The sequence below is a fragment of the Saccopteryx bilineata genome, chromosome 5 (assembly GCF_036850765.1).
Source record: "Saccopteryx bilineata isolate mSacBil1 chromosome 5, mSacBil1_pri_phased_curated, whole genome shotgun sequence".
NCBI lineage: Eukaryota > Metazoa > Chordata > Mammalia > Chiroptera > Emballonuridae > Saccopteryx > Saccopteryx bilineata.
This window is the reverse complement of record NC_089494.1, coordinates 24241496-24253620: the sequence shown is the minus strand read 5'-3', so window position 1 is coordinate 24253620 and position 12125 is coordinate 24241496. Positions and strand designations below refer to the sequence as shown.

The 12125-nt window shown below is 33.2% G+C and overlaps 1 protein-coding gene across 5 annotated transcripts in view; it reads right to left on the bottom strand.

The window, feature by feature from the left end:
- The window catches only part of ERBB4 (erb-b2 receptor tyrosine kinase 4), a 1148959-nt gene that overhangs the window by 394378 nt on the left and 742456 nt on the right, over positions 1–12125 (bottom strand). For 4 of the 5 annotated variants that reach the window (XM_066278878.1, XM_066278881.1, XM_066278877.1 and 1 more), the window contains exon 4: positions 8714–8848. In XM_066278878.1, coding sequence (XP_066134975.1) covers positions 8714–8848 — 135 coding nt within the window. The remainder of the gene's footprint in view (positions 1–8713; positions 8849–12125) is intronic. The other variant, XM_066278880.1, reaches the window with a different exon arrangement.

Sequence of the window (12125 nt, the reverse complement as noted above, 5' to 3'; positions counted from 1 at the left end):
CACTTGAAAAGAATGTATATTCTGCTGCTTTAGGTGAAAGGTTCTGAAGATATCTATTAAATCGAGTTGATCTAGTGTGTCCTTTAAGTCTACTGTTTCTTTGATAATTTTGTTTCTTGAGGATCTATCTAGTGATGTTAGTGGGTATTGAAATCTTCTACTATTATAGTTTTGTTGTTGATCTCACCCTTTATATCCATAAAAGACTGCTTTATATATTTAGGTGCTCCTATATTAGGTGCATAGATATTTATAATGGTCATGTCTTCCTGTTAGAGCACCCTTTATCATTATGTAGTGACCTTTTTTAATCTCTTATTATAGCCTTTGTTTTAAAGTCCATTTTGTCTGATATAAGTATTGCTACCCCAGCTTTTTTTTCCATTTCCATTTGCATGAAATATTTTTTCCATCCTTTTACCTTTAGTCTATGTGTATCTTTTGTTTTGAGATGTGTCTCTTGTAGACAGCATATGTATGGATCCTGTTTTTCTTATCCACGCATGTACCTTATGTCTTTTGATTGGATCATTTAATCCATTTACATTTTAGGTTATTATTGATATGCAATTGTTTATTGCCACTTTAGTCTTTAAAGATATCTTCCTCTTTTCTATATTCTTTTCCCCCTTTGTGCTGTTTATAACAGGCCCCTTAACATTTCTCGCAGCATTGGTTTGGTTTTAATGAATTCCTTGAGTTTTTTTGTTTGTTTGTTTTGTCTGGGAAGCTTTTTATTTCTCCTTTAATTTTAAATGATAGCCTTGCTGGATAAAGTAGTCTTTGTTGTTGGCTCTTGTTTTGCATTACTTTGAATATTTCTTGCCATTCCCTTCTGGCCTCAAGTGTTTCTGTTGAGAAGTCAGATGTCATCCTTATGGGGTTTATTTGTAGGTGATAGCCTTTTTTTCTCCAGCAGCTTTTAATATTTTCTCTTTATCTCTTAGCTTTGGTATTTTAATTACGATGTGTGTTGGTGTGGATTTCTTTAAGTTTTTCTTTAATGGAACTCTCTGTGGTTCTTGAACTTGTGTGATTTTTTCCTGCATCAATTTAGGGAAGTTTTCAGCTATGATTTGATTGAGCAGGGTTTTTAGCCCTTGTTCTTTCTCTTCTTTTTCAGGAACCCCTACAATGCGGATATTATTTCTCTTCATGTTGTCACAGAGCTCTCTTAGAGTTTCCTCAGACTTTTTGAGTCTTTTCTTTTTGCTGCTTTGCTTCCATGCCTTCATTTATCTTGTCCTCTAACTCGCTGATTCAATCCTCAGCTTCATCCATCCTGCTTTTCATTCCTTCCATTGTTGTCTTCATTTCTGATACTGTATTGTTATTTCTGACTGATTCTTTTTTTATTATTCCAATGTTCTTTTTTATATTTGCTATCTCTTTATTTAGGTGCTTGCTATGTCCATCGATTGCTATTCTAAGATCTTTGAGCATCCTAACAATCATTATTTTAAACTCTGCATCCAGTAATTTGTTTATATCTGACTCATTCAAGTCCTTTTCTGGGGATTTCTCTTGATTCATTTGGGTTGCATTTCTCTGCCTTCCCATTCTGTCTGTGTATAAGAAAGGTATGGCTACAGGAGTCCAATGGGTGTGGCCTCTGTGTTCCCTAGGTGTGGTCTGTTTGCATGCCCACCACCCCCTCTGCAGCTGCCTCAGGCATTTGGATTGGGTGTTGCTGGGGCCACTCCACAGGGTTATTGATGTTGACAATGGCAATAGTGTACACTGCTTACCATCAGATTTTCTAGAACTTTGAGAACTGGTTGTTTACAGCTATTATAAAATATTAAATTATACAAATCCACAATTAAATTTTATTTAAACAAAGCTGATATATACTTAAAATTCATCATTTTCTGATTTTTTTTTATATTTTACTGTTATCTGTACAATTGAGTTTATTTACATCCTTGAATCTGTGTGGTGGAAAGACTACATAATAGCATGTTGACTGGGCATCTCTTTCAAGATTAACAGTGGTTGTTCAAAAACAACAATGATAAAAGAAAGTAAGGAAGATCTACAAATCAGAAATTTTCCTGCCCTATTTTTGAAGAATGCCTATCATACATTTACCAGCACACTACTGACATGTAAAATCTAACACTTGAAGAAACAGTGTTTTGGGAAATGCACATTTAAAACTTTTCTACTGGGACTACAATTTATCCTGTGACTACAATGTATATTTCCTTATGATACAAATTGCTGTTTCCACTAATTCAGAAACTGAAAAAGAAATAAGCCTTCAGCTAAAAAAGAAGTAAAAAGCATAGGGAAAAATAAAGGAGATGGCACTTAAGGTTTGAATATGGTCAGAGGATCCCAGTGATGAGAGATACCTTACCCACAACATATAAGCAGGAATACAGATGCCGAGTTCAAGCCTCTTTGCTCCCCTCTCTTCCTATAATCATTCTTGTTAGCAAAAACATGTTAATAATTAGTCTCTTTTGTGCTTTGAAGGAATTGGGGTACAGTGGGCCTTAAGGCAGTCGATGTTATGCCCAGCACAGCTGTGAGGTTACTAATCATTGTCAAGAGATGCTGGGTTGTCAGTAAGAGAATAAGGCCAAAGAGGAGAAACTACAGAAGTCATTCCAGATTTTAGGTGGTTCATATGCAAAATGGAAATAGAAACTAACTTAAAATAACAAACTATTGAGAGACCAATCTGTGTACATGTGACTATGTGCATACACATTTACATAAATAGGTCGATATCTATTTATGATATTCAAATAAATTTTATGCAATTTCTCTTATACATCTAGCCTCATGGTTCTCTCTGATATGGGTCAGGCTTGAGTTCTTACTTTCTCATTAAAAGCATTAAAAGGACAGCTGAGCTATCACTTGATCTTATTTTTTGAAATACATCCCTAGATTCTGTTCTATTTGCTAATATTTTATTTAGATTAATTGCAACTGAATTTCTAAGTGATCTTTAGTTCATTTGTTTTTCTTTTATTATTGAGGTTCCTGAAGAATCTATTTCTATTTTACAGGACTTCTCAAATAGCTACCTTTTAAATTCATAAGGATGTCTTTATCCTTTCAAATATTTTTCACATCATTCTATTTCCTTAATTTAAGATTTTATTTAAAAATCTTTTAAAAAGAGTATGCATGATTTGACTCTATATTTGCATTTATGTCAAATTGAATATCTGCCTATATAATACACACAAATTGAAGCTGTACTGAAGTGCATTGTGGGTATATTTTCCTGCTACTTTTCTTTTTTAACTCTTACACAACAGTACAGATTTAGAAAACTGCTCCTATTTTCTAAAATATACTAATATGGATAAAGTAACAATGTTGGGAAAATAAAAAAATCAGGTTTAATTCTACTCTATTTTGAGACAATTATTAAGATATATGAGTCATTAAATTAAAACTATAGTTTTAAATTTTATAATAGATTTAACTCAGACAGAACATCTGGTTTAAACAAAAAATTACTCCAGGAATTCTGTTTGTAAGTGTGATGCTCTTTTATGGATTTTTCAATCCCCACTCACTGCCACTTCTATCATTGGCTGGTTTTTGGTTTTAGAAATCAATTGAGAATTAGTGGTGCATATTGTGTATGCTAAGGAAAAGATTGTAGGATTTAGAGCATCTGACGTTTGTTTCTTTCAGAGTCTCAGTGAGATCAAGTTTTATAATTCCCTGCCTTTTTAAGGTTGAATAATGTTCCATTATATGTATACACCTCATTATTTTTATCTAGTCACTCATTGATGAATGTTTGGAGAGCTTCTGTATTTGGCTATTGTGAATAAGGTTATTATGAATATAGGTATGTACATATCTTTTTGAGGCCCTATTTTCAATTTTTAAAAGGATATATAATAAGAAGTAAAACTGATGAATGATAAGGTACTTCTATTTTTAATTTTTGATAATCTATCATACTATTTTCCACAGCAATTTCACTACACATATTTTGCAATTTCATCAAAACTGCACAAGGGTGGCTAATTTTCCACAGTTTCACTAACAATTGCTATTTTACATTACTTTGATAACAGTTATTCTAATGGGTGTGAGATAATAATTCATGGTTTTCATTTTAATTTCTCTAATAATTAGTGATGGCTATTTCTATAGCATCTTAGAGAATTGTCTATATGAGGCCTTTGTTAATTTCTGAATCAGGTGTTTATTTTTTTGTAGTTGAGTTGTAGAAGTTTTTTTATATGTTCTAGATATCAAGCTCTTATCAGATACATGGTTTATAAATATTTCTCTCATTCTCTAAGTTGTCTTTTCCCACGTTGATTTTCTCCCTTGATACACAGAAGTTTTAAGTTGGATAAGGATGCATTTTTTCATTTTTGCTCATGTTGTCTGTACTTTTGGTGTTATATCTGAGAATCATTGCCAAATCCAATGTCATAAAGCTTTTTCTCTATGTTTTCTTCTAGGAGTTTTATAGTTTGGGGTCCTATGTTTATGTTTTTAATGCATTTTTAATTATTTTTTATATACTGTAAGATAAACATTTAACTTTAACCTTGTGGATATCCAGTTTTCCCTTCACCATTTGTTAAAGTAACTGTCCTTTTAAAATAATATTTATGCATATCACTGCTTTAAAACTTTATTACATATTAATTCTACTATGAGGATTTTTTATGTAATGTACAACTAAAGCAGCATATTACTCTAACATATATTTACTTTTTAAGTATGATAATAAGTGGAATTTTAATCCAATTTAATTAATTTTTAAATAAATATCTTATTGAATTTATTAAGAAAACATTGGTTAATAAAGTATACAGGTTTAAAATGTACAATTCCATGATAAATCATCTATATATTGCATTATGTGTTCACCACCTCCAGTCAACTCTCCCTTCATCAGTATCTATCCCCTTTTTACCCTTTTCCCTACCTCCTCATCCTCCTTTCCCTTCTCAGATACCAAGACTGTTAAACTCTTGTCTCTGTTTATAAGTTCATTTTCTTTGTTTAACCCTTTCACATTTTCAGCCAGCTTCTCAAACTCCATTCTGTCTGACAAGTGTCAGTGTGTTCTCCGTATCTATAAGTCTGTTTCTATTTTGTTTGTTTATATTGTTCATTAGATTCCACATATAAGTAAAATCAGATGCACAACATCACTAGTCATCAGAGAAATGCAAATTAAAATCAGAATGAGATATCACTTCACACCTATCAGAATAATTATCATCAATAAATCAATAAACAACAAACATTAGTATAGATGTGGAAAAAAGGGAACCCTCATGCACTGTTTTGGGGAATGCAGATTGGTGCAGCCACTGTGGAAAGCAATATGAAGTTCTCTCAAAAAATTAAAAATTAAACTGCCTTATGACCCAGTGATTCCACTTCTGGGAATATATCCAAAGAAAACTAAAACACTGATTCAAAAAAATATGTGCACCCTATGTTCTTTCCAGTATTATTTACAATAGCCTAGATTAGAAAGCAACCAAACTGCTCATTAGTAGATTAGTGGATTAAAAAAAGCTGTGGTGCATTTTATACAATGGAATATTACTTTGCCATAAAAAGAAGGAAATCTTACATTTTGTGACAGCATGATTGGACCTAGATATTATTTTGCTAAGTGAAATAAACCATTCAGATAAATGTATTTTAACATAATTAATTTTCTTGGTCACCTCTTGTAACATATTTCATTAATTTATTAATTTTTATACAGTTGTAATATAAAATTTATTTTATGGTAATTTATTTATTTAAAAATATTATGATAAAGGGACAGTGGGTTTCACTTGACTGCCAGAAGGGTCTGTGGCCTCAAAAAATAATTAAGAATTCAGAGATATTTTTCAGTAACTAAGGCACCAGATGAAGTCCTGAACTAAATCAGTGGAAGTAAAGAACTATGTAAAATCAAGAAATAAAGACAATTGTGGTGGCACAGTGGATAAAGCATCGACTTGGAAATGCTGAGGTTGCCGGTTCGAAACCCTGGGCTTGCCTGGTCAAGGCACATATGGGAGTTGATGCTTCCAGCTCCTCCCCACCTTCTCTTTCTGTCTCTCTCTCCTCTTTCTCTCCCTCTTTGTCTCTCTCTCTCCCTTTCTCTCTCCTCTCTAAAATGAATAAATAAAATTAAAAAAAAGAAATAAAGAAATTTATTATGATTTAATGATTATTTTTCTTCCTTTCCAAGTGAGAGGAAGGGAGATAGACAGATTCCTGCATGTTCCCCAACTGGGACCCAACCAGGAACCCCCATCTGGTGCTGATGCTCTGCCCATCTGGGGCCATTCTTGCAACCAAGTTCTTTTTAGCATTTGAGGTGGAGTCATCCTCAGTGCCTGGGGCAATGCACTCAAACCAACTGAGCCATGGCTATGGGAGGGGAAGAGAGAGAGAGAGAGAGAGAGAGAGAGAGAGAGAGAGAGAAGAGGGAGGAGTGGAGAAGCAGATGGCATCTTTTCCTGTTTGTCTTGACTGGGAATCGAAATCAGAATAATCACATGCTGGTCCAATGTTCTACCGCTGAGCCAACTGGTTAGGGGCATGCCAAGGCCAAGAAAATGGTGAAATCAATAATAACCATCCAATTTTTAACTTAGGTGACTGAGTGGTTGATGGTATATAGTTCTGGAGTCATTAGAGTAGAAATTGCATTATAGCCATGAGAGTATCTTTCCTCAGAAATGAGAAGAAAGTAAATGAAGAAACTGAGGATAAAACCACAGGTAATCAATATTCAAAGACCAGCTAATTCATTATCATCAGTTATGGAGTCATGCAAAATATATAATGAATCAGCAAATAAAACTAGTACATAAAGAATAAAACTTTGATAAGCAATTGGTGGTTAATTTGTGAAGGGCCACTCATTATGACTCTACTTTGCATTTATAATTTTTGTGCTTGCAATTATTTGCATACAAAATAGAAATGCAACTCTAGTTGCCTAATTATAGGCACAGCCATCCAAACTTCCCTAAAAAGAATAGCACAAAAAGATATCATTAGTGAAAGTGCAGCAAACCCTTCAGACCTTCTTTCTTCCACATCCTATGAGGCTGGTGGACACACTTACTTTTGCCTTCTGCCTTGGGCTTTATTCTTGCTGATCACTCTAACACTCTGGCAGTCAGTGGGTTTTTCTTCTTATCAAACCATTATTCATTTTCTATACATAAAGTACCATAGTCAGAGAAGACTGAAAATGGGAGCCATTTCAAAAGCATATTTGCCTTGTTAGTGTGAACAGATTAAATCTTTATGCACTTGTAATTTTAAGATGTTGAGGCAACTTGCACACTGTAAAGATGAAATCCCAAATTTCTGCTCAAGGGTGACAAAAAATTATGTTCCTCTATTTTTTTTAAAGTTTCAGCTGTTTATTGAAAACACAGCTGTCAGTTTGAATCAAATATATTCATATTTCCCCATTAAATACTAGGACCATGATGAAACTCAATAATTGTCCCTTGGAGTTTGGTTTCCTATAAAGGATCATAACACAATCAGTACAATTTCAAGTAATTATTGAACTGTGTGCAGACAGTTATGATTTCAGGTGGGAAATGTATAATAATAGATGAGAAATATAAAACCCAGGTTAACACTTGATAAAGATTCCATTCTCATACAAATGTCAGTAATAATAACTGTGGGGACAACACAGTGTGGTTTATGAAAATGACACAGGTTTCTGGCAGAATAATTTTCAAAGGTTTTAATGATATTTTGAATATTACTGGCTTATCATTTAATCATATTAAACACTTTGAATCTGATAACTCCTCTGGTAATAACAATACATTTTAAGAATGGGCAATTGGGTTGTTTATTAGTCTGACTAAAACTAGAATATAACATTTCTTCTATATAAAATCTATATTTCTTCACTCTATTTATAGTGTTTGAGATTGTCATGAGGTTTTAGGGACAAATGAAGGCCAAGGAATTCTATAATGTTCAATAGTTTTAATTTTTATTTGGAAAAATTATAATAAATAGGAAGGCACATTGTTGTTCTACTACCTTTTTCTCAGAGGTGCATGGGTCACAAAGAGTTAGTAGTGCCTGACCAGGAGGTGGCACAGTGGATAAGCATCAGACTGGGATGCGGAAGGACCCAGGTTCGAGACCCCAAGGTCGCCAGCTTGAGTGCAGACTCATCTGGTTTGAGCAAGGCTCACCAGCTTGGACCCAAGGTCGCTGGCTCAAGCAAGGGGTTACTCGGTCTGCTGAAGGCCCACGGTCGAGGCACATATGAGAGAGCAATCAATGAACAACTAAGGTGTTGCAACACGCAATGGAAAAACTAATGATTGATGCTTCTCATCTTCTCCATTCCTGTCTGTCTGTCCCTGTCTATCCCTCTCTCTGACTCACTCTCTGTCTCTGTAAAGAGTTGAGCAGTAGTTAGACACTAGCCTTAATTTTATAGACAATGAGGCACATTTAGACATTGAAAATATGGTAATATAATTTAGATTTATCCAAAGGGGTCATGTTAAGGAAAACAGAATATGTAAAGGTAAAATATAACTCCAAAAAGAGAGTTAATTAGAAATAAAATATTTTTATCATATAAACTGAACATTTCAATGTATGCAGTCAAGATTCAGAATATTAATGGCATGATAAATAAAAGCTGTTCATTTTCACAAGATGTAGAAGAACATTTACAGACATTAAAAATGACAATGCTACTCACATCCTGAGCTACCATTTGTTGACACCAGAGTCAGGTTCGAAGGCCATGGATTCCGAACAATATCTTGCCAATGAATTGTGTCTGCGTAACAAAGAAATTTGTTCTGGTCTACATAGACTCCACCATTTAGGATTTCTATATTAAAACAAACAAAGAAACAGATTTATTGTCAAATGTTTTGTTGATGAAAAAAAAGGTAGTCAATAAAAATGATTTACTCTTAAAATATTTTCAATGTTAAAATAGAGATACTTTGTTAATAACCAGGATATCTTTTAAAATATCTTTTACTGAGTCATATAAATTAAATGGCAGAAATTTTAAATGATTAGAAAATACAAAGCAAAACAACGACTTATCATCACCCAAACACTCAGAGAGAAAAACATTCTTAACATTTTGGCATAGACGATATCAGTCCCTTTTCTGTTCTTTTCTTCTGAAATTGAAATAGTATTGCATATAATATTTTATTACATGCTAATTATAATATTAAATGGTGAGTAGCTAGTGTTAATTAAATATAAGTCTACATGATTTCTAGTGAGAATACAATATGCCAGAGTATAAATTAAATAGTACTTCTTTAACCAATCCCTTTTTGTTGGTCATATAACTTGTTTATCTTGGATTAGTTCTTCAAAATAAATTTACACAAATGACATTATAAACTCACATAGTATGAATATTTTTAAGACTTTTGGTTCAAGTTGTCAAATATCCCTTAAGAAAAATTGTTTCAGTGTGATGTTAACTGACGTCAGTAGGTAAATAATTAGCACAGAATGGAAGGTAAAATTAACGAATGCTTCAATCACAAAAATGTTCTTTGTCAGGAATGGAATCAATAGAATTGCCAGTTATTCTTTAAGAATAGCACAATGCAAGATCAAATAAACACCCTCTCGTTCTTCAGAACAATGGCATGACCATGGAGTAAAATGCACTGATGACAATTTTTACTCGTTTCTCTATTTCGTAGCACTTAACCTTAATCAGGTAATTTGTCGCCCTGAAAATGGTTGATTTTACACATCGATTCTCTTTTAGTCAGCTTTAAGTTATTCAGAAAAAAAGGTAAATATTTTCTCTGAAAATATTACTGCTATTATTTGAAGAGATTGGTGAGAAATATACATAGCATGCTCAATATTTACCACATTTTCCTCTCTTATTTACTAAAAATAACAACTTAAACAATATATATCAGTTAATAAATCATTGAGTTACAAATACCAAAAACCTAATTAACAGTAGTTTAAATAGAGGATGCTTTTTTTCTCACATAATAAGAAGTCTATAGAAGACAGTAATGGCTATCAGTTTAACTGCTCCACAGTACCCACAACCAGTTTTGTGAGTTGGCTTTATTCTTTCCTGGACCAAGTACGCTGCTGCATCTAAAGGTATTATTCTGAATTCAAGGCATGTGGAGAAAGAATAGCAAGCAATAGACTTCTTCCTAGTAAGGCTCCAACTATCTGTTTGGAAAGAGATGTTCTCCTTAGAGATTAAGTCTGTACTTTATTGGACAGAGCAATATCCTATATCAGTGGTTCTCAAAGTGTGTGTCACGGTGCGCTGGTGCACCCTAGAAGATTTCCAGGTGTGCCCTATGGTATCCCAGGTAAATATGTGCCGTTGGGGACCAAAAACCAACAGGGTTTTTGGAGTTTAGATTTTTGGGGCACAGAGGTGTGGGGAATTAGCTGTAAAGTGACAGTCTGCCCAACCCTCCACCTCACTTGCCTGATTAGGTTGCAAAAGGCTGTTAAGCTGTGGTGCTGGATTGTTTACACTGCCCCTATGTTCCCTGGAAAGACTGGAGGCAAGTTTCTTCTATCCTTTGTTTGGTGTAAAGTTAAGATGATATGTATGGTGGGGGTTTTGGACTGAAGATAAAAAATTGTCTCTTGAAGCCTTTTAGATTTCTATAAAAGAAGAATATGTAGCAATATCTAAAAAAGCTTTGAACATTTTACTACAATTTTCAACATACTATTTATGTGAATTAGGATTTTCTACCCTCAACACAATTAAGAGTAAAAAGAGAGGAATTCTTCAATGTATTGACAAGGAAATGAGAGTTTGCCTTTCAAATATATGCCCAAACATTGAAGAAATCACTAGGACACTAGGACACATCAGGCTCATGTTTCTCATAAACACAAGAATGAAAAAACTTAACACATTCACGCCGGGACCTGCCAAATTTACTAAATCTTACTAAGAATGTATCTATATCTATCTATATAGATAGATATAGATATATAGATATATATATATAGATATATATATATAAAGAAAACTTTTTTATTTTTTAATCCATCTTTTTTAGTAATTCTAAAAAGCATCTCTCAAAAAAAGTAACATAAAAATCTTTTTTAATGTCAGAATAAATTTAATTTTGTCATATTTATTTCATTTAATTACTATAAAAGTATGCTTCAACTTTATATATTTTCTTTAATATTTGACTTAATTATTATAAGATATTTCTCAGAAATTTGTATATAGTGCTCCTACAATTATTTGTAGGATTTTAAATGCACCTCGACTTCAAAAAGTTTGAGAACCACTGTCCTATAGCCACTGTTACTGCAAGCAAGTCTAAGGAAACAAGTATTCAGGTGGACATATCACTACCTGAACAAAATTCAAAAAAAGCACAAATGGTAGTGAGAATTAGGGGAATATGGCTATTGTGAAAGCAAGAAACACTGTCTCCCATGGTGGCCTTGAGAGAATCATCTCTCCTGTACAGTAACCCAAGCTAAATTTTTACAAGTCAGCTGAAACCAAAAAGTGAAATAAAATATAAAGGAACAGATGACACCATAAAAGGGGTATTTGTGGAAGTGAGATCGGTGGGTACATCTAAATTGCCTTACTATGTTGCATGTATAAAATTCTACAGATTTATTTCAAAAGTGCAGGACTTTCCACATTTAAAATCCCTTGTATTTCCATCATTAATCTTTTCCCTGACTATTGGCTCCATTTTCTCAAGTGGGGGGGGGAGAAACAAAAAGAAATTAGATAATATTTCTACTTCTAAAACTCAGTTCATTATTTTTCATAACCTAACCATACAACCTTCATCAAAGCAGAAGAGAAACGTAAGACATAAGAACGATTGGGAAAATAAATTTCTACATTAATGCTAGGCATTAAGTTTCTATCTAATAAATGTGAAGATCTCATACTAATAGCTTTCTCATGAGACATTAGGTGATGCTCTTCTTCAATAGCAATAATTTTTCATTAGGTGACAAAAAAATGAGATTTTGACTGCTATCCAGGAAATAAGGTTATTTTTAAGTCTACATTTGGAGAGTTCTATTAAAAAAAAAAGTGAAGAGAAAAGGTAATAGCTCAAACATTGTAGAAAGAGTCCATATATTTTAGGAGT